The sequence below is a fragment of the Malaclemys terrapin genome, chromosome 12, assembly GCF_027887155.1.
Source record: "Malaclemys terrapin pileata isolate rMalTer1 chromosome 12, rMalTer1.hap1, whole genome shotgun sequence".
In the NCBI taxonomy this organism is placed as follows: Eukaryota; Metazoa; Chordata; order Testudines; family Emydidae; genus Malaclemys; species Malaclemys terrapin.
The window spans coordinates 19,742,386-19,764,836 of NC_071516.1; the positions used below are offsets into that span (position 1 = coordinate 19,742,386).

At 48.6% G+C, this 22,451-nt stretch overlaps 1 protein-coding gene across 1 annotated transcript in view; it reads left to right on the forward strand.

The window, feature by feature from the left end:
* Positions 1-606: 606 nt before the first annotated feature.
* The window catches only part of GDAP1L1 (ganglioside induced differentiation associated protein 1 like 1), a 40,784-nt gene continuing 18,939 nt past the window's right edge, over positions 607-22,451 (forward strand). Inside the window, exons 1-3 of the mRNA XM_054046300.1 lie at positions 607-817; positions 8,536-8,728; positions 12,076-12,249. Coding sequence (XP_053902275.1) covers positions 638-817; positions 8,536-8,728; positions 12,076-12,249 — 547 coding nt within the window. The 5' untranslated portion in view covers positions 607-637. The remainder of the gene's footprint in view (positions 818-8,535; positions 8,729-12,075; positions 12,250-22,451) is intronic.

The window sequence follows — 22,451 nt, forward strand, 5'->3', positions numbered from 1 at the left end:
GGACTGTCTTTTTGTTCTGTGCTGGTACACCACCTAGCACATTGGGATCCCTAGGTATTACCGCAATACAAATAAATCATAATAATTAATTAATAGTTAATCGGAACATACAGAAACACGAGACCATTTGACGAATCCTTGCTTCTTTGTTCCATACAGGGCTGTAGGTAGGAAAGCACCTGCTGGACATTTTACAGACCGCATTTATTTATGAATCAGTTTATTCAATATCTATCAAATATAAAGTGATCCAAATGTTAGTATCAATTGCCAAAACATTCCTAATGAGATGTGGGGTTTGGAGTTGCATGTGGACTCCTGAGTGGGTAGCACAGGTAGCAAGGACTGCTTCTGCTCTGTTCCAATGAAACAATGCATGCCCAGTGTAGTATGTTTCAGTGGAAGCCCTGGCCTGAGTGTAAAGGGCTGTGATTTAACACACACAATCCCCTGCTTTTGTAAAATCAGACCTGATTCTGATTCTGCTGCCTGGCGTCCCACACCTAATACCGAGCGTGTAATGAAATTCAGTCCACTTGCTTGAGTAATGATGCTGTTTCCATGAGCCCATGTGATGCTTGGATAGTGCAGCTGCTGCTGCTCTCTCCTTCCCCTGTTCTTCCAATCTCAGGCTGTCATGGCGACTCCCAACAATGCTACTCCCACCAACTGCAGCTGGTGGCCCATTTCAGCTCTTGAGAATGATGCAGGGAAATCTGCGGAGGTTGAGGACAGCCAGGACCCAACAGACCCCGCTCTCAGATCCAAGGATAGGCTGGTTTTGTATCACTGGACCCAGTCTTTCAGCTCACAAAAGGTAAATGCTGTGCTGAATTCCCAGGGAAGAATCACCTCCAATATCCAGGGCATATCCCTGACTTGGGAGAAGAGCTTGGATGGGTGTTTTGTGGGATGAGTAGACTGGCTATTCAGAGATGAATAGGGTTGCAGCTGGCAACCAGAATATCTAAATAGCGGTGTGTTTTGTGCCTGTATTTCTGCATTTTGACAGACTCTGTCTGGGGTGGCAGGAGTGGGGGGGGGGGGTTCACTGTAATTCTGCCTTTGCTCTGGGGTCAGATTTTGTACTGGGAGATGTTTCTGATTTATGATCCTGCTTCATCTAACACCTGAATCTCACCTGCGAGGGAGAAGGGTAGACAAAGACAATTGCATTGAAATATTGGCTAGCTAGGAGTCTCCTGGTGTTGGGAGAGGGGACGGTAGCCATATGTACAATGGTCACCATTAGTTCCTATACATCCTGGTACAGAATTGTATCCATGGATTTGAAAAGCGGACTCAGCACTGTGCCAAACAATGCATTTGCTCCTAATGCTGCAGCAATGCTACTGAAATCCTGTTCCCTCGACTCTCTGAGTCAGTTCAGAGCTGCCATGCACGGATTTTAGTAACAAATAACAATCAATCATATTCTCCAGTCAATAGTGAATGTTCTATTCTGCAGCTCAGGATAGCAGCCAGCGTTCAACAAACCTGACCTTATTTTCTTAGTCACCAACAGCCCCAGTTGTTCTCCTTACATTCATTATATATGTGAACTGAATTATTCATAGTGGAGAAGGTGAACATAAAGTTTTCAAGCTGCAAGGGCCCTGGGTTCCCATGAGAGCAGAATGTTCTCCCTTCACCCCAAGCACATTCAGTGAGGCTGTGGGGGGGAGCAAGGAGGGGGGAGGACAGGTTTGTGTGTATGCACAGAGAAATCCTAGGGCACACAGTGCAGCCAGATGTCTACAAATGTTGAGTCCTTTCTTCCCTCTCTTCTAACTAAGGTGTTTATTCTGCATTAGCAGAGCTGAGTCTTTAGGGTAAACAATCTGACTCCCATCTTTCCTTCCTTCCCTGCATTGCAATGTCCCCTTTGGGAGGTTACTATTTCTATCTTTATCTATCTCATTTGTCTCCCAGCGTTGGGAGGGAAACAGTTAACCAGCCACTCACACAGGATTTTCTACAACCAATCCAGACCTAGCCCTACCTCTGCCAGAACCACTCCATGAACACTATAGGGCACATTTAAAGTCACAGTGCACAATCTCATATTATTTATTGAAATCCCAATCTGATTTTTTTAAAGTCACTTGCAAAGAAATAACACCCTGAAACATGTTCACTGTAACTAGGGATTAACTAGCAAGACAACCTGCTAAATATTACAGTGCATAGTACTGTATATGTAAGTGTAATGGAGAAAGCAAATCCATGCCAGGTATCTAAATATCCTTCAAACCCTCTTTCTGGTAGGAAATTTCCTTTATGTTAGAGGTGTTGTTAAAAGTCCTCTAGGAGTAAAGCTGTTTCCAATCCCCTGTCTCCCTGACTAATTACACGGATCAATCATCTTGCTGCCAAGGTTGTTGAATATTGACTAATATGGTGGGATTCCAGGGGCAAACCCTAAGACGTGGGGAGCATCTGCTGAACCCTGATTTGGCCCTCATTGCTGTGAAGTAGGCTTTTAATTTGAAAATGTTTCTTCTTTCAATCAAGGTGTCTGGCACTATAAAAAACTTCAAATTTCTGGGCAGATGCCGGATGATAGAAGTACTCTGACATGCTCCGCACAGCCAGGCCACCTGATCTAGCACCATGAAAGGAAACACCTGGGGTTCCTTGTTCTAGGTTTGGGTCCAGCCTCCCCATTCAGCACCATGGCCAGAGCATAAGACCGTCTCCTACAGAAACAAGCTGGGGAAGATGGGGAGGGAAGCAGGGTAACCTGCGCAAGCCAAAGAACCAGATTCATTCCTGTATAACCCAGCTGGGTTAGTTACACCAGGTATAAATTTGGCCCAGTGTTTCTAAACCAGGCCTTGGACCTTCTGCCGTTAATTGATGGTCCCTCTCAGACCTCAGGGGTGAGTTTGTGGCCTATTGATGTCAATGGCAAAGCACCCCTGGACTTCAGTGGAGCCAGGATTTCACCCTAGGTCTCTGGGATGCAGATGTATTGTCAGTGGCTCTTATACAGCTGTGCACATCTGGAACCCAGACCTATGATTTTTCCAAAGAAATAGTCTAGCTAGGCAAGGTCGCTGGATCTGGTGGCCGAATCCCTTGCAGGCTATTACAGGTGGTTTCTCAGCAGCTGACATGGAGATTCAGGGGACTGCTTTGATTAGTGAGCACTTCACAGCTTGGTTATCAGTTCAAATCCAGCCCAGGTCAGTTGTAACCCAAAGTAATTACCTTCCGACAGCTCTTTGGTGTTGCTTGTATGAAACGAGTTGGTGGGTCTTAGTCCAGTTCCTAGCAGATCAGGTTTCTATGTGATAAAAATTGCCATAGCAATTAGTCTGAACACCCTCCTTCTTGGCAGCTTCAACTGAGAGTTCAAGCACTGAATAAGCCTGATAGAATGAATTCTTCTCTTAGCCTAGATGCAGTTCCTGACCTGTAGTCAGGGTGGAGCTACACTGGTGGAGGGCGCTGTGTGTGGGAAGGCTGCCCTGCTGCTGTGCATGCTGTACATGTTCTGTGACTAGAGGAGATCCGTCTCCAGGGCTGTCGAGCTTGCTGCTTGCATCAGAACCAAAATGCACCAAAGGTTATTTTGTAGAGAGAGGCTTGTCCCAGCACGCCAGTGCTTATTATCATAAGAATCCTCTTCCACTCCGGTCTCTGAAATGGAGTCTGAGCTCATGGTGGCTCTCTCTTAGCTTGAGTGGAAGCCTACTCCACATCCAGGGAGGAAGCATGGTCTAGTGGTTAATGGACAACTCTGGGAATAGAAACCTTAGAGTCCATTTGTGATTTTGGCACTTATTCACTGTGTGACCTTGGGCAAGTCACTTCCCCACGCCAGGCCTCAATTCCCCATCTGCAAAACGAGGATAATCGCACCCACCGACCTGTGGGCCTGTGAGGTTTTGTTCCTTAATGTTTAGAAGATGCTCTGAGAGCTTGGGATGGGAAGTGAAACACAAAGCACCTGATGACTATTGTCAGGTAATGATGGGTAGCAGATTGCTGTGCCAGGGATGCAGTGGGCACAATTGGCACCGTACCTGCTGGACCTGTGTGGTGACCCCTGCTGCAAGCTCTGCTTCTCTTGTCAGCTCTAGACCAGACCACTGGCTTCTTAATGGCTCATTGATTAGAAAAGGGGAATGGGGCAATTGTCCTCAGTGGAAGGACCGGTTAGCCCAGCACTGTCCCTTCTGGGTTTAATTCCCTTTCAGCAACACAGGGGCAGAGAGAGAGGAATCTGAAAACAAGGGGTACCGGCTTTTACTTGTTTTATGTTAAAAGGAAAAAATAAATTGTCGATCCTGTAAATAATTAATTGCTAGTTCTGCAAACTCTTTGTTTGGAGGCTCTAATTAAAATGCTAATTTTTTAAAGTTTTATTTTTAGCAAATTCTAGTTGTAAGAAAACAATTGATTGTTTGTTTTTAATTCAGAAGTTGTGTGTTAGGCACCTGTTAGGTGTCACACCAGTTTTGGGGGGGATTTTTAGTAGTGTGCCCTACTTAAGTCATAGTAGTGAACATTTTCAAAACCTGCATGTCTAAAATTAGACTCCTAAGTTCTCATTGCGGATTCTAAATTAAGTGGCCTGATTTTTAGAGGTGCTGAGCACCCACAACTCTTCTAGAAGTCAATGGGAGTTGCAACTGTTCAGCACCTTTGAAAATCAGAACCTTAAATATGGGCTTGGTGGTCTAATATTGAACATGTGGGTTTGAAAATGTTGGCCAATGCATTTTATACACGTTAGACTTTGCACTTCTCTAATGTTTTCCATGTGAGGATCTGGACGCACTTTGCAAGTGTTACTAATTCGATCTCAAATCCTCCTGCCCCTGTGCGGTTGCTATCATTGTTCCAATTTTACAGATGGGGAAACTGAGGCACAGAGGTTTAGTTATTTACCTAAGTTCACATGGAAAGTCTGTGGCAGAGTCAGGAACAGAACTCACATCTCCCAGTCCCATGTCACAGCCCACCTGTCACCCCTGGAGTTATTTTTATTTAGAACAAGTAGAAAACAAACATCTTGGTATTAATACCATGCATCAGGGCAATTTGTTGAGTGCCTGGAAAAATATAACTGGTTCATGTTCCATGTGCCTAGGAAGATCTGACAAATAACAACAAAAATCAAGTCTCAGTGCAATTTTGTATGTGAGGGTGCAAATGAAACAGGACTGGGTGCCTCTAAAAGAGCTGGATGGGCAGTGTGACCGGCCATGTTTTTGTGACTGGTACTCCAGGCTCCCTGACTGTTCCCTACCCTAAGGATCAGGCCCTCACTGCCTGCCTCCCATTCAGCTGTGCACAGTTCAACCTGCATGACGCGTGTGCTGCTCACTGCATTGGGAGTCAGTTTTGTAGCAGCCCAGCCCCTCTGGCAGGTTAGATTGTGCACAGCTGAATGGGAGGCAATGGGTACTATGGTACTGCCAAGGGCCTAGACTCGAAAATTGGCACAGCTGCCCAAAGAAGGTGGGACACTCACTGATCTAAACCCCTGACCTCCCCGACTCAGAAGAAGAAGCCAAGCCTGCTGTCCCAAAGCCATGTAAAGGGTGGGATACAGATGTAAGGAATGCATATACAGAACAGCTCAGGACTGGGCATGCAGGTTCTTTAAGCCACCTGTGTCTCCATGGTGCTCCTGAGTCAGGTGTGTTCTGGGATGGACCCTTTGGCTGATCCCTGTACCACCTGCCAATGGCCTCATGGGGGTGATGCAGCATTTGGGGGTCACTCACACACTGGTGGCATTGGCTGTTTCCCTTTTTCCAGGCCACACCTCCTCCACTAGCAGAAAGGAGGGATTTGGCAAAGGAGCTATTAAGCCAGCTCCGTGGTGTCAGAGGATGACTCTAAATGGCACTGATCCTCCGAAGACTTTGTATTCAAGCAGAGGAGCTCTGTAATTAGGACATAGGCTTAGGACTCAGAAGAGCTGGGTTCTGTTCCGTGGTCTGCTGGGTTTCTTTCTGCCTCAGTTTCCACATCTGTAAAATGGGGGTAATGATACTGATGTTCCTTTCTAAGGTGACTTGAGATCTCTGGCTGAAAAGTGCTGTGTAAGATCTAGGTGATATTATTTATTATGACCCTGGGTTTAGACCTGCTCAGCCCATGAAGCGGGGAACTGGGGTCATACAACAAGAATTTGGGAGCATCCCTAAATGAGATCCAGTAGCTCTGTATGTGCACCATCTGGGCAGATGGGAGCAATATGGTGCCTTCCATCACCCTAAGACAAGCATTTGAACTGTACTAGGTATGGCAGTGTTTTCTCTCTGGCAGCTTTAGGAAGATTTCCAGAGGTGACTGTCTGTACCTTAAAGAGAAACACATAAGGAGCAGTGAAAGATGGAGAAGCCGGACAAAGGGTCTGAGTCGTGCTCCCCAGGAGTGAAACTGCTGAGTAGTGTGGGTGGTGTAGAAATGCGCAGTATGTCTTCCTGTCTCAGCAGATCCCAGTGTTGGAAGGGAGCGGGGACTAGATTGGCAGATCAAAACACCACTCTCACAGTGCGACTGATAATCGGGTGATAAAACCGTAAATCCAATCACACAGAAGCTTAAGGGCTTTATAAGCATTCACTGGCCTTTACCAGCTGATAGTGATAAGTCAGGACACAGTCTGAGCTAAAGCACAGAGATCTGATTAGTCCAAACTTTTTGCTCCAAGAAGGAGTGCAAGCAATGCATGGCTGAACATCAGCAAGATGCTTTGCTTTAACACACACGGGTATCTGCCATCCTCACAGAGAAGCACACAGAAATGTGCACACTCCCAGAGACAAGGCCTGTTACGCAGATACACACACAAGCACACTAATTGCCACACTGACAAATGCACGGTATTTTGATTAAAAACTAGAATATAAAATTAACATGGCACACAATAAACGGATTAAAAACTGGCTAACTGATAGGTCTCAAAATATAATTGTAAACAGGAAATTGTAATCAAGCAGGTGTGTTTCCAGTGAGGTTCCACAGGGATCGGTTTTTGGCCCTACTCTATTTAACATTTTTATCAATGACCAGGAAGAAAACATAAAATCATCAGAACTAATTAGTCTTGGCTCCCAGCTCCCTGCTCTAACCACATAACAGGAGCATTCACAAAGCCAGACCCTTCTATAATGCAAAATGTCTCTAGCAACGAGGGCCAGGAGAAAGGAAAGAGAGAAGCTACAGGCTACAGGATACGAGGGACCTTTATGTACAGCATCTTCATACAAAGCATATCACCCCAAATCCTTCACAGGGATAAATAATAGGAGTCAGGGAGCAAACAGAGGCAAAGGAGGAAGGAGATGCAAGGTGGAGGGATGGATGGAGACTGTCTCACAGAGCAGGCGCTGTGGAGTATAAGGCTCTCTGACCGCATGGAGGGACAGAGAGAAAAGCTAGTGCTAGGAAAACAAAGGGAATGGGAAGGGGATTACAATACGTGGCAGGATTCTCCCTGTTGAACATTTGCATTTTCCTCTCCCCATGACACTCTCCTCTGCTTTTGGAACCAGAAATATTCCCAAGGGAGCACTGACTGGCAGGAGCGAGGAAAATAGTGAGCCTTCCCCTGCTGTGGCAACGATACTCCGTGTATAAGTGACGTCAGCCACTTCAGCATGTAAGGGAGGTGCCCGACAATCATCTGATACTGTCCTGTCCTAGATTTGCAATGTGGGCATCATGACGTGTCATTGTGTCTCAGGGATATCGTGTTCAGAGGCACCATTGTGATGAAACATAATGGCACAAGAGGAGGACAGCATGCTGAGATTACTCCTGTCTCTGATCAGCCCGTGATGCCAGCTGCCATCACTCATTACATTTTCAAATGAGCACCTTCACACTTTCTCCCAAGCTGCCCCTCATGCCTACGAGAAGCTCCCCATAAACTTCCACAAACCCAACTCATTATCCACCTTCAAAACCCTCCTTACAGCTCTCCTTCGCTGCCAGGCCTACAAAACACTTGGCTGCTGGTGTGCAGAGACTACTGCCTATCGTGCTGGTCAATATGGTCTCATTGTTTCCTTTCCCCCATTGGTCTGTATTCATCTGTTGTCTGGTCTTATATTTAGATTGTAAGCTCTTTGGGGAAGGGGCTGTCTGTTCTGTGTTGTACAGCGCCTAGAACAACAGGGTCCTGCTCCATGATGGCTGGTCCTAGAAATTATAATATAAATAATAAGTTTGTGTGACAAAATATCTCCTCTGCCTTCTACCTCCTTCTTGGCTGCTGGGAGAGATGCCAGAGACTCTGGTATGTTGGGTTTAGGGCTCCTCCTGATGTCCTACTACATAGTACATGTCAGGTGGCTCGAGGAATAATCCCAGGATGGGCACTCTACTGAATGCCCTTTGGTAAGAGGAGCTCCAATCAGCCCTGTGAACTCTACAATGCAACACAGGGCCCCAAAGAGCCACAAGTGGCTGAGCATCACTGTCCAGTAGACCTTGTGGGTATGGGAGACCATATGCAGTGCCCGGTGGGCAGCAATGAAACTTCTCTGCCCTTGCTTCCTGCTGTAGGTCCGCCTGGTCATCGCGGAGAAGGGGCTGCCGTGCGAGGAGCGGGATGTCAGCATGCCCCTGACTGAGCACAAAGAGCCCTGGTTCATGCGTCTCAACCTCGGGGAGGAGGTGCCCGTGATTATCCACGGAGACAACATCATCAGCGACTACAACCAGATAATTGACTACATGGAGAAGAACTTCACAGGAGGTAAGGAGGGGTGGGTCAAAATTCATCATCAAAATGGGGTTTTGATGGAAAATTGGATTTCGGCTTAAGGAAACTGTTGGTGAAAAGGAAGTGGGTTTTAGCTCACGAAAGCTTATGCTCAAATAAATTTGTTAGTCTCTAAGGTGCCACAAGTACTCCTCGTTCTTTTTGTTGGTGAAAAGTGTCTGCTCTTCAAGGAAAAGTTCAGCTTTTCTTTGACAACCAAACATTCCAAAACCAAAAAGCTTACAGCCGAAACTTAAAACTTGCAGTTGAAAACCAAACATTGCAATTTGGAAATGTCACCACAGTGCCTCATGGGAGTTGTAGTTCATGGCCCTCATGTCCCCATTCTCCTTTATGAGCCAGGCTCCCCAGCAGGACTACAGTTTTTGTATTTGGTTTGAGTTTTGGGCTGTGTTCCAGGCCTCTTCACCATCCCCAGCTGTGACAACTCTATTATTTCTATACATTGTCATTATGAGAGTGCATGTGCAGAGATGTGGTGAAACTGGAACCACTTATTCAACTCTCCACCTCAACAACCTTTATGAGTTTGGATAAAATGGGGCCTAGCTCTGACCCAGCCAGGGCCAATGAGGTTTGGCAAAATCAATGCCAGTTGTGTTTTTTGCTCAACCTCTGCTTAGACCTAATAGTCCTGCAGAGTTTTGCCACCTAGTGGGATGTCACACTGTCTGATGCGAAGCTTTCATAGCCTGCCAAAAGCAGCTTGCTCTGGTGTCCTGGCCAGTAGCACCGGGCTCTGATGTTCCTCTCCCTGGAATGTGCCTGGGAAGGGCTTTGCTGGTGCTTTTAGTGCACAAGGGCTGAGCTGGTTAGTGACTGCAGTCAGAGGACAGGTTGGTATATTGCCAGTTTGGAGGAAATGAAAGGGGATGGCAGCTGTTAAGGAGGGCTGGAGGGGAGATGTTTATATTTGGTGTTATGTGAATGCAGTGCTAGTGAGTAGCATAGAATTGCCAGCCCTGGGGATTGAATCTCTTTTTCTATCCAGAGCAAATGCAGCCTGGTTAGTGGCAGGGCGAGCTCCCGCACACTGCCCTGCCCTGGTGCTTCACCCCACGGGTGCAAGGAGAGAGGGCCCGGCTCTCTCTGCTGAGGCAATGACTCACCAGTGCTTTCCTGAGCTCCCTTCATTTGTCAGAGCAGAGCTGGCCAGTTCAGGGCCGTCAGACTGGGATGAGCAAGCCGGGAGACTTCAAAGGCTTAGGAGGGAGGTTTTAACTCTGTCATCACGACACTCATCAACAAAGCCTGTCACCTTAGGAATGGAGAGACTTTAAAAACCATCTTAAAATAGATTCCAAAAACAAGGGAGTCTTGGCAGATCGGTGGCTGTCCTCCTCTCCTCGGCTCCAGCACTCCATTCTCACGCTGCTCATAGAAGGCATTCAGCAAAAGCAGGAAGGTTCCCCACTCATTCGGAGGCCTTCTTTTAGGTTTAGTTGGACGGGCTGGTCTTGCTGAATCCCCAAAGTTTCAACCAATGCATCTTAGACAAAGCAAAGGACCACTTGTCACCAACCCTCCTAGCTTCCCAGAGGTTCCTGCTTATGGACCAGGCCAGGACCCAGAGTTGGTTCAGTCTGAAAGACTCTTCTCAGACACTTGGCTCAGCAGGCTATATTCTGTTTTATTAATGCAACCCCACTGAGCTCCCCCTTACAGATGTGACTTTACATTGTCCCCATTAGGGTTGGACACATGTAAATGAGGGCAGACGACGCACATGTGGTAGCATCCTGTCACCAGCAGAAGGCATTGACCCTATCCAGTGACATGGAACAGCTCCTAGAGTAATAGATAATTACAGCTCTGCCATGGTGCTGGGGCAGGGGGTGGGAAGGGGAAAAAAGTGCTCTGACCCTGGTTAGCAATTCTATTAGCCATATTAACAAGCTCTGGAATCATTTCTAGCCCATTCTGGCTTTGCTGGCAATGCCAGTCTTTAGAGGCTGATGCTGGCGAGACAAATCACTCACCCCATAAAAATGTTTCAGTCCTGGAAGTGCTTTTTATACTAAGGATAAATATCTGCAAGGCTTCATTTTGTTACAGGCTTGAAGCAGAGCCTAGCTCTGTTAGTTACCAGCCATACCCTGTGAGGTCACATATAACATGGCATCAGCAGCAATCAAGCCAATATGTGGAGTTAGTTCAGCCACCAACAGGGAGAACAGGTGCCATTCCGGTGAGCTAATGCCTCCAACACCAGCTGAAGGGAGTGGGTCCACAGCCAGAGCTGTTGCATTTCAGTGTGGTTACTGAATAGCCTTGCTCGAAGAGCTGGCTATTCTGAATGCATTGGGTTCCAGCCCGGGAAACCTCGGCATGAACTGATGCGATGCTGGCTGGGAGCCACGCGGAAGCATGCGCGCTAGGGAGTCTGTATTAGTATTATTTCATTTCATTGGTGATTGTTCTCAACTGAAAAGTCCCCATTTGTGGCTGGGATCCAGTCTCTTGTACTTGGTCCAAGGGCAGCATGAAGGTGAACGGCAAACTAGCAGCCCCATGAGGGACTTTGGCTCAACCACGTCATATTTAGAAGCTGTGAAAATCTCTCAATCTGAAAAATTCAGTGGGAAAGGGTTTAATTTGATAGAATCCCCAAAACTATCAATGGAGAGGCCTTGCTTGGTCCCACCCAGTTGATCCCTGGGAGCCAGGAATGTTCTCTATAGTGCATTTACTAGTACTTTATAGAGTCTAGATTTATATTATCCTAGGGAATAGCTAGTTCACTTATCTCTCGGGACAAGCCCTTCCCATTGTTGCTGATAGCACTTACTTACCCACCTCAGAGGGAGGTGATGAGGTTTAATTAGGTTTTAAACAGGGTACAGGTTTGGTGCCAGTTTGCTTTCCTGGGAACAGAACTCAGCACCTGATGTTTAGAGATGCAGAGACTTTGCAACCACCACTGAAGTCAATGAGAGCTGCAGATACTCACTAACTGTGAGACCCACGCCCTGAACATTTACGCTCAGTGGGTGCGAGGGAGGGCATACTGTGCATGATCAACCTAATCAACCAGTGCATAAGAGGGACCAGTCCAACCAAAACCAGGAAGGCTTAGCTCTGGGGTTAATTTCACTTGAGCTCCCAACATTCCAGGAAGGTGTTTCAATTAATGGTTTGATTGCATCTCTAATCAGAACTAGCACAAGCTAAACACAAACCAGTGTCACAAAACAGGAAGTAATGAGCCAGCCTAAATCAATCTTTGATCATCCCAGTGGCCTGGGGACAATCAAGTCACATGGAAACAAGTTGATGTATCATAGCTGTAACCAATGCCAACTTTTTGTTCCGTGTTTCAGAAAATGTTACCCAGCTGATCCCCGACACCGGGAGCATTCTCCACACAAGAGTGGTGCAGTACAGAGAGCTCCTGGACTCACTGCCCATGGACGTCTACACTCACGGCTGTATCCTCCATCCCGAGCTCACCACTGACTCCATGATTCCAAAGTACGCTACAGCTGAAATCCGCAGTAAGTTGCCTCTTTAGCAGGGCTGCCTACCATTAGTGAACAGTGGCATGGCGTGGGATGTTTATTTCTTTCTATCTTGGCCTTTTGCAAACTCCACACCGACAGGTGCTGTTGACACACATTTAAAAACACAAGGGCATAGGAGATGCAGAGTAAATCAACCAAAGCAGCAGCAGTTCTTTCCCCTGAGCTACTGCGCATCATTTGGTCATGTGACTACATTTCACCTTCAGTGACTTCAGCCTTCCATCGGGGCCTGCTCAAACAGATGTGCCCAGAAGACAGAACAGAACTCTTCCTTGAAGAACAGGAGACAGTCTAGTGGCTTACTGACCCAATACAATGGCTTCTCTGGAAGCAAATGTCAGGTGTCGCTCAGACTCCTGTATGCTCTTTACTTCAGTTGCTTTCTCCGGGAGCTTTACTCCAGATGTTTATTCCCTCTGGTTCAAAGCCATTCTGCATGAGTTCCAAGTCACTCACATTTTACACTGTGCCCCTCGCCAGGGTGGAAAATATATCTTGTGAAACAATGGAAATCCTGCCACTTTGAAAATCTCAGTCTCCTTTGCCCATGATGAATCAACCCTTGACCATTCCCCGTAGCTTACAGCTAGAGCTGGTAGAAACATTTTGGACAGAATGTTTTTCCATTGGAAAATTCCATTTAGTTGAACCTGCTATTTTCCAGGGGATCATGTCAAAATTTTGTTTCGATAATGTTGGAACATTCCATTTTGGCATTTTTGAAATGGAACATTGTGATTTTTCATTTCACAAAATGGAAATTCCGGTTCCCGCACAACTCTACTCACAATCAACTGCTGAGTAGTGAGGAGCATCCCTGGTTCCCTGTGAGACAGTGAGAAGATGGAGGGTAGCCAGCACCTTCCAGGATGGGACCATTAGATCCTCCAGACATAGTATCACCCTTGCTTCCTTCTGGGTCCCCTTCTCTAGGACAATAATCTTCCCGCAGAGTGCTGCCCAGGGCACTGCTTACAGGATCCCAGATGGGGCTTATCATCCTCTCCAAGATGATTGTCTCTTTCCTGTAGGATATTTGTACCCTGTGACCACCAGAGAGGCAGATGGGGATTGTGAACCTGCTGCAATGGGAGCTGCAGGACTGCTCTCATGACCAGGCACTGAGCATGCAATGGAGTGCACTGTCAGCATCAAAACCCTGACCCAGAATCAGGTCGTCTACGAATGATTTAGCACCAGGTTCCCCACGAACATGCGGTGCGCAACGGGTGAGAGGCGGCTCCCTTCTGTCCGCACTCCGGTCCCGACACGAATGGCTCTCCTCACCGAGCCCTACCCCCCGGAGGGGGGGGCCGGCTATCCGGGGCCAACCGAGGCTCCACGGCGCTGCCGTATCGTTACTGTGTCAAAGGCTGACTTTCAATAGATCGCAGCGAGGTAGCTGCTCTGCTACGCACGAAACCCTGACCCAGAATCAGGTCGTCTACGAATGATTTAGCACCAGGTTCCCCACGAACATGCGGTGCGCAACGGGTGAGAGGCGGCTCCCTTCTGTCCGCACTCCGGTCCCGACACGAATGGCTCTCCTCACCGAGCCCTACCCCCCGGAGGGGGGGGCCGGCTATCCGGGGCCAACCGAGGCTCCACGGCGCTGCCGTATCGTTACTGTGTCAAAGGCTGACTTTCAATAGATCGCAGCGAGGTAGCTGCTCTGCTACGCACGAAACCCTGACCCAGAATCAGAATCAAGAAGAGCTGCTGTCAAAGCCCTTTCATCATAATAGATACAGACATAAAAACCCAGAGGGCCAGGGCCAGTCCTGGCGCAAGCAGGTGCTAGTCTGTTGGGCTTCAGTGGAGTTGCATTATTTTAAGCCAGAACTGAACCTGACCCAGAGTGGCTAACATCCAGGCACTACGTTCTGCCAGTTACCCATAACTAAGATGCTCAGCCAGTGAGTAGCCTCTTTACGGCTTTCTATGGCATTGTTATTCACTTGAGATAATTATGGTGTAGTGGTTCTGATTCCAAACAACCAGTCTGGAAAGGAGACAGAGAAATCAAATGCAGCCTTTGAGACAGAGGGTATTTAGTCCGTCTAGTCGCAGTTCAGAGGGATCAGCCTCCACGTGTCCAGGACCAACATTATCGCTGTCAGTTACTGGGCCCTTTGCAGATGTTTTATTCATACATGCGGGTGGAGGACATGCTGCGCCCTTCATTATTTTATAAAGCATATTGCATTCGGATGCATAAGCTGTTATTGCTGAGGGGGCACAGCTAGGAGAGATTGTTATCCCTCACATCACAGCCCAGGGACTGTGCCAAACAGGGCATGCACTGCACACGCTTAGGGCCCGGGTTTCCGTGATTGCCGAGCGCATTCCATTCTAACATGTGTTGTCCATTCTTGAGGACTAAGACAGCCCTTTGAACCTTACGCCCCAGTGGTGCTGTGAGTTTTGGCGAGTACAGACTTTGGAGTCCTGGCCACAAAAGGGTTATCTGCCCCTCTTTGCACCATGGAGGGGGATCCACACCAGTACTAAACAGGCCAGCATGGGTGCAGGGCTGTGTGTGGAAGAGGCCTGTAGGATCCAATGGCCCGCAGGGCCCAGGTAGGTGGAATAGCAGCCATGAGTGTGTGTGTGAGGGGGTGGAGGGTATATTAGCCCTGTGGCCTGCCTGTGGGTTGGGGAATGGACTCTATTCCCAAAGACTGCCTACTGCCTCCCATGAAGCCCTAGTACTTTCTCTTTGAGCAGGAGGGGGAATATCATAATGGACCACATCCAGTGTCCAAATCACAGCCTCTCTTTCCTCCCTCTCCTTATCTCTCTTTTTCTCCCTCTCTTTCATGCATACTTTCTCCCTGCTGCTCTGCTCCTTTTCATGTGCGCTCTCTCCTGCTCTCCTTCTTCCTCTCCTTCCCCACACCTCCAGTGGGCTATTTCATTATTATTTTCAATAATTTAAAGGTCATATGGGGGAGACTGCACAGGGATTCAATTACAGACACTGGATGAAGCGACGTAAGACTGTGTACTTGACCTTCAAGCATTCATGAAACATTGACGATACTTAATATAACTCAGCTGCAAGGACTACTCTTAAAGTACGGTTCTCCTCTGGGAAGTGACTTTGTCAGAATGACACTGGAGGGCCCCACCGTTATTGTCTCTCAAGGACTCTGGATCAGAATTGCTCATGGATCACAGTTTACAAGTACAAGATTTTTAACCTTTGACAAGCCCATCCTAGGATCTGGAATTAAGCTGGGCTCATGTATCACAGACAATCAAATGTCTGCTGTTGATGATGTCCTTCTCTGCCAGATTTTCCTCAGAGTCTTTGCTGTTTGTGTCCCATCCCCATCTAGCTGGGATTCTCTCACATGCAGTCACAGCCTTTTCTCATATGGGCGCCCCATCTCCATCTTCTCATATGTGCCTTTGCCAGGGCCGGCTCCAGGGTTTTCGCCGCCCCAAGCAGCCAAAAAAAGCCGCGATCGCGATCTGCGGTGGCAATTCGGCGGAAGGTCCTTCGCTCGGAGCAGGAGTGAGGGACTGTCCACCGAACTGCCGCCGAATAGCTGGACCTGCCGCCCCTCTCCGGAGTGGCCGCCCCAAGCACCTGCTTGCCAAGCTGGTGCCTTGAGCCGGCCCTGGCCTTTGCATCTCCACCCTGCCTTTTCCTTGTGCCACAGGCACCTTGAAGTCTTCTCCCTTCCACCCTCACTGAAGTTCTTTTGTGATCTGACCTAGACTTCCCTCCTGCTCTCAGTCCTGAGGCTTCACATCCAGGACATGCCCTAAGTACGTAAAGGGAGTATTACAAAGTGCAATCTGCTCATGCAAATATCCCATTGGCACACATAGGGCCAAATTGTACTCTCAGTGGAGCCGGTTTAAATCCAGAATAAGGCTAATGGAGTCAAGGATGAGAAACCAAGTTGATGAGAATTATACCAGGAAGAGTCAAGCACAGAACAAACTGGTGCTTACAGTATACTGTTGAGAAACACACGAACATTTCTTACCTTGTCAGTGAAGTGAAAGGGAAAGGGGGAATTGCAGTGAAACAGTTCTAACCACAGTGCTAAACACAGGGGGTGAACTCCTAGCCCCACTGAAGTCAATGGGAGTTTTACCATGAACGTCAATATGGCCAGGTTTTCACCCTGGGAACACAGTGTACATGAAAGTAGTGTTCATCCCAGAGAGCACCATGAAGCTGTGCTAGGGACAGAGAGCACTGCAGGGCTGTGCATAGACCAAATCCAGGTCAACACTCTCGGAGCACAACAGCAGTCATAGAAAGGATTTGAGCACTGTGCATGTATAAAGAGTGGGACCCACCCCCTACTGGGGGAAATGAAGGTCACACTATGTTAACGGAGAGATCATTTCCCCTACATTCTCAACCACATTGAACTCAGTTTTGGCCTTCCACCTTGATGGAAGAATAATTCAGGCCCCCCGCACTAACAATTCCATCATTGCAGAGTCTGCCTCAGAAAAGATTGTATAGCAATCGACGTGGGGAGACAGGCCCCCTTCATTCTATTCCTGACTTTGCCACAAACGCCCTTTGTTACTCCGGGAAGGTTCCTTGACCCCTCAGTATCGGTCTATCTGGGCTACTTATCAGGCCCCATCACTGTAGTATCTGTGCACCTCAGGTTAATCTCCACTAGGGTTACCATACGTCCGGATTTTCCCGGACATGTCCGGCTTTTTGGGCTCCAAATCCCCGTCCGGGGGGAAAGCCCAAAAAGCCGGACATGTCCGGGAAAATCGGGACATGCCGGCCGGCGGTGCGGGTGCTCGGGGATCGGGCCGGGGGCTCGGGCTGGGCCCGCGGTACGGTGCCTGGCCGGGGGCTCCGGGGCTGGGCGCTCGGGGGCTCCGGCGGGGCCGGGTCGGGTCGGCCGGGCCGGGGCCTCCGGCGGGGCCGGGTCGGGTCGGGTCGGCCGGGCCGGGGCCTCCGGCGGGGCCGGGTCGGGTCGGGTCGGCCGGGCCGGGGCCTCCGGCGGGGCCGGGTCGGGTCGGGTCGGCCGGGCCGGGGCCTCCGGCGGGGCCGGTCGGGTCGGGTCGGCCGGGCCGGGGCCTCCGGCGGGGCCGGTCGGGTCGGGTCGGCCGGGCCGGGGCCTCCGGCGGGGCCGGTCGGGTCGGCCGGGCCGGGGCCTCCGGCGGGGCCGGGTCAGGTCGGGTCGGCCGGGCCGGGGCCTCCGGCGGGGCGGGGCCGGGTCGGGGCCTCCGGCGGGGCCGGGTCGGGTCGGGTCGGCCGGGCCGGGGCCTCCGGCGGGGCCGGGTCGGGTCGGGTCGGCCGGGCCGGGGCCTCCGGCGGGGCCGGGTCGGGTCGGCCGGGCCGGGGCCTCCGGCGGGGCCGGTCGGGTCGGCCGGGCCGGGGCCTCTGGCGGGGCCGGGGCCGGTCGGGTCGGCAGGGCCGGGGGCTCCGGCGGGGGGATCGGGGGCGCCAGCCGGGCCGGGGACTCGGGGGCCGGGCCGGCGGTGCCAGGCCGGGCCGGGGGTGGTGGGCCGAGGCCGGCACCCCAGGGCCGGGGACAGCCTGGACCGCGCCTCCTCCCCCCACACTCCCCCTTACCTGCTTCAGGCTTCCCGCGACTCAAATGTTCGCGGGAAGCAGGGGAGGGGGCGGAGACTTTGGGGAGGGGGCGGAGTTGGGGCGGGGCTGGGGGCGGGGCCGGGCCCCCGTGGAGTGTCCTCCTTTGGGAGGCACAAAATATGGTAACCCTATCTCCACCTCCTTTTCTATCTCATTCCCTTCTCAAGTCTTCCTATTGGTCAGTGCGTATGGTGGGCTCTTTCTTGACATCAGTGGGTTTCTTATGTTGAGATGGTTGCACTCCATCACATGTATGTGTTTCTATGTGCACACGTACACTATTGCTTTCTAATGGGTGGAAGCTGATCTGCTCATGTGGCTAGCAGTCCCTTCTACTGGTTAAGTTAGTGCCACTACTGCAATTTACTGAGTACCACCTTGTGGTTTTGGAGCACAGTTATGATTATCAGTATCTATTTATATTGCGGTAGCCCCTAGGAGCTAGGCACTGGACAAACACAGAATACAAAGATGGTCCTTGCCCCAAAGAGCGTAAAATCTAAGCAAGCATGAGTGTGGGTTCTTTTCCCTGTGCTGTGTGTCTATGAAGACTTGATGACAATGGTGTTGGCTGACCACAACTTAGTGCACAGAAAATGAAGTAAAAGGCTTCCAGCCGTGTGCCTAAAAGAAGTTCTCTAAGATTGGGATTATACCAGTCCATTGGATCAGCGGTTGGCAGAACCAGGAAGCCAGGATGCATTTTGGACAGAAGCTGCTGGGCAGTCACCTGGTCAGTGGGAGAGAGATGCAGAACAGAGAGAGAGGGACATAGGATGAAAGAACATACAATTAAAGCCATTCATTATTTACCATTATAATTCTGAACTCCTCAGCTCCTGGGATGGCACATTCATTAGAGGGAGAACTTCCCCTGGCAGGACGACTAAGTACTCCTTGCTTCAGAGATAGATGTTGGGATGCTTTCTTGGGGTGACCGGAACTCCAGGTGACCTTGTTACCCCTTTGCCTTAGCAAGAGAGAGATTTGTGAGTGTCACCCCCAGGTTGCTAGCCAGCCAACCAAGTTCCCTAGGACTCTGCTAGCCCTCTTTTCCTTGCAGGGAACACTTGATACACCCTTGTCCCCAACCCCCCCTAGAAGTGCATTCCTCTGCAGTGTCCAGCCCCTGCCACTGGACATTCCCAGAGATTCCCAAGTCTGCTGTCTCCAAAGAGACCGTATACACACCAGCCTGTTGGCTCGGCAGAGGTTTCGCATTTTACGTGAAAACATTGCACTGGGATGAACTTATAGTAAAATGAATAACAGGTTTATTAACAGTGGACAGAGATCTAAGTAATAATGAGCAAGGATAATAGGAACAAACTGGTTACAAAGAAAACAAAAGTATCATGAGCTTTTGAGTGACTAAACTTGGCAGCCTACAAGCCTTGTCTTAAGGCAGTTTTCTCACCTACCACTACTTCTTAGCATCACCAACCCATATGGTGGGGGATCCAGAGTTCATGGATCCAAAGAGTGCTGACCTCTTTGTTCCCTTAGTGGTGGATCACCAACATTTCTTTTTGCTTCTCTCTATATTCCCCCCAAGTTTATCGTCTTTGTCACCACTGTCAGGATGAACCCCTGGCATTCAGACTCCAGCGTCTTCCCATGCTAGGGTGACCAGATGTCCCGATTTTATAGGGACAGTCTTGATTTTTGGATCTTTTTCTTATATAGGCTCCTATTACCCCACCCCCATCCCGATTTTTCATACTTGCTGTCTGGTCACCCTATCCCATGCTGAGTTCACATCCTCATGTTAATTTGTTCCTCCTGTTTACCTCTGATGCAAATGAACTACCCGTTGTCTCTGGCATCACCCTGCTCAAGTTACATTAGAGACAGGGAGATAACTATCCTGCCTCTTGTCTGGAAGAAAACCTGTTTCTCCCTTTTTCTGGTCACAGACTTTAAAGCATAATATTGGTAGTTCCTAATATAGTGTTAATACATACACTTCAAAGTGATATAAATGACCAGTGTGTCACTGGCTTTCGTTTGATATCTCACACAACATTCTTTGTAGATAAATATCATGACAGCAATGTGTTAGGTGTAGTGAGTTTGTCAGGCTTGATAGGAGTTGCTGTTACATGACAGTGGCATTGAGGGGCTCATAGGGGCACAGATGTACAGAATTTCAAGGGTAGACTTTGTAATTAATAAACCATTTGTTCAGCTCTTGTAAAGGTCCCAGCAATGTCTATTTTGTATGCACAAGGCAAATGAGGGTGAAAAGAACACAACACAAACTGCTGATCTGATGGAGATAAAGCTGCAGGCACAAGGTATGCAGCAGCAAGTGTTCAGGAAAGCTTTAAAAAGTACGTATGCTGGCAGTCTAACAGGAATCCAGAAGAGAAAATGAAGAGCTGAAAATCATTTGAAGTCCACTGGGGCTGGGATGAACCTGCTGGGGGATGACATGGCATTTAGCTTTTATTATGATATTGGGACTATGCCACCACTATTGTTAAGGCTGAAGCCAGCTTACTGTTTACCAGCTGGTAAGTGCCTGAATTATACAGCAAGTATGTTTCAGCAAGGGCTGCCCTTGGGCTGCAGGTAAGAGGCATGACTTGGTCAATGTGGCATTTTCTGCAGTGTGTTGTGTCCCACAGAATTGCATTCGCTCATTCTTTGGTATGCACCCCAACTGTCCTGCACTGTGCTAGGGACAGTGTATTGCCTGGTGCAAGGACTGCTTGCAGCAGGTTGCTCTGTGATATGAGGAGAGGTGCATCTGAATCCAGAGAGCTCCCGGACTCCTTATTTCTGTGCTGAGCCATGGGGGTTGTTCAAGAGGAGCAAAATGGTATGTTCTTGCCATGGGGATTTGTACCAGTGTAAGAACAGAAGAATGGCCATACTGGGTCAGACCAATGGAATCCTGTCTTCAGACAGAGGCCAGAGCCAGATGCTTCAGAGAGAATGACCAGAACAGGGCAATTATCAAGTGATCCATCCCCTGTCGTCCAGACCCAGCTTCTGGCAGTTGGAAATGTAGGGACACCTAGAGCATGAGGTTGCATCCCTGACCATGTTGGCTTATACCCATTGATGGACCTGTCCTCCATGAATTCCTCTAATTCTTTTTTGAACCAAGTTATACTTTTGACTTTCACAACATCCCTGGCAACAAGTTCCGCCGGTTGATTGTGCGTTGTGGGAAGAAGTACTTCCTTTTGTTTGTTTTAAACCTGCTGCCTATTGATTTCATGGGGTGATCCTAGTTCTTTTGTTGCGTGAAGGGGTAAATAACACTTCCTTATTCACTTTCTCCACACCATTCATGATTTTATGGATCTCTATCATATCTCCCCTTAGTTGTTTCTTTTCTAAAATGAGCAGTCCCAGTCTTCTTAATCTCCTTGTATGGAAGCTGCTCCATATCCCTTATCATTTTTGCTGCCCTTCTGCACCTTTTACAATTCTAATAGATCTTCTTTGAGATATGGTGACCAGACCTGCACACAGTATTCAACATCTGAGAGTACCATGGATCTACATAGTGGCATTATGATATTTTCAGTTGTCTTATCGATCCCTTTCCTAATGGTTCCTAACATTCTGTTCGCTTTTTTGATTGCCACTGCACTTTGAGCAGATGTTTTCAGAGAACTATCCACAATGACTCCAATATCTCTTTCCAGAGCTAATTTAGATCCCATCATTTTGAATGTATATTTGGGATCATTTTTTTCCATTTCATCTGCCATTCTGTTGCCCCGTCACCCAGTTTAGTGAGATCCTTTTGTAACTCTTTGCAGTCAGCTTTGGACTTGACTATCTTGAGTAATTGTATCGTCTGCAAGTTTTGTAGGGTGACCAGACAGCAAGTGTGAAAAATCGGGACGGGGGTGGAGGGTAATAGGAGCCTATATAAGAAAAAGACCCAAAATCGGGACTGTCCCTATAAAATCGGGACATCTGGTCACCCTAAAGTTTTGCCACTTCACTGTTCACCCTCTTTTCCAGATCATTTATGAATACGTTGAACAGCACTGGTCCCTGTACGGATTCTTGGGGGATGCTGTTATTTACTTCTCTCAGTTGTGAAAACTGACCATTTATTCCTACCCTTTTCTTCCTGTCTTTTAACCAGTTACTGATCCATGAGAGGACCTTCCCTCTTATCCAATGGCTGCTTAGATTTCTTAAGAGTCTTGTGAGGGACCTTTTCAAAAGCTTTCTGAAAATCCAATACACTGTATCGACTGGATCACCCTTGTCCACATGCTTGTTGACACCCTCAAAGAATTCTAACAGATTTGTAAAGGGAAACCATGTTGAGGCATGGTTTCCCTTTACAAAAGCAGTGTTGACTTTTCCCCAACCTTTCATGCTTATCTATGTGTCTGATAATTTTGTTCTTTACTATAGTTTCGACCAATCTGCCTGGTACTGAAATTAAACTTACCAGCCTGTAATTGCCAGGATCGCCTCTGGAGCCTTTAAAAAAAATGATATTACATTAGCTACTCTCTAGTCATCTGGTACAGAGGCCAATTTAAGTGATAGGTTAAATACCAGTTAATAGTTCTGCAATTTCATATTTGAGTCCCTTCAGAACTCT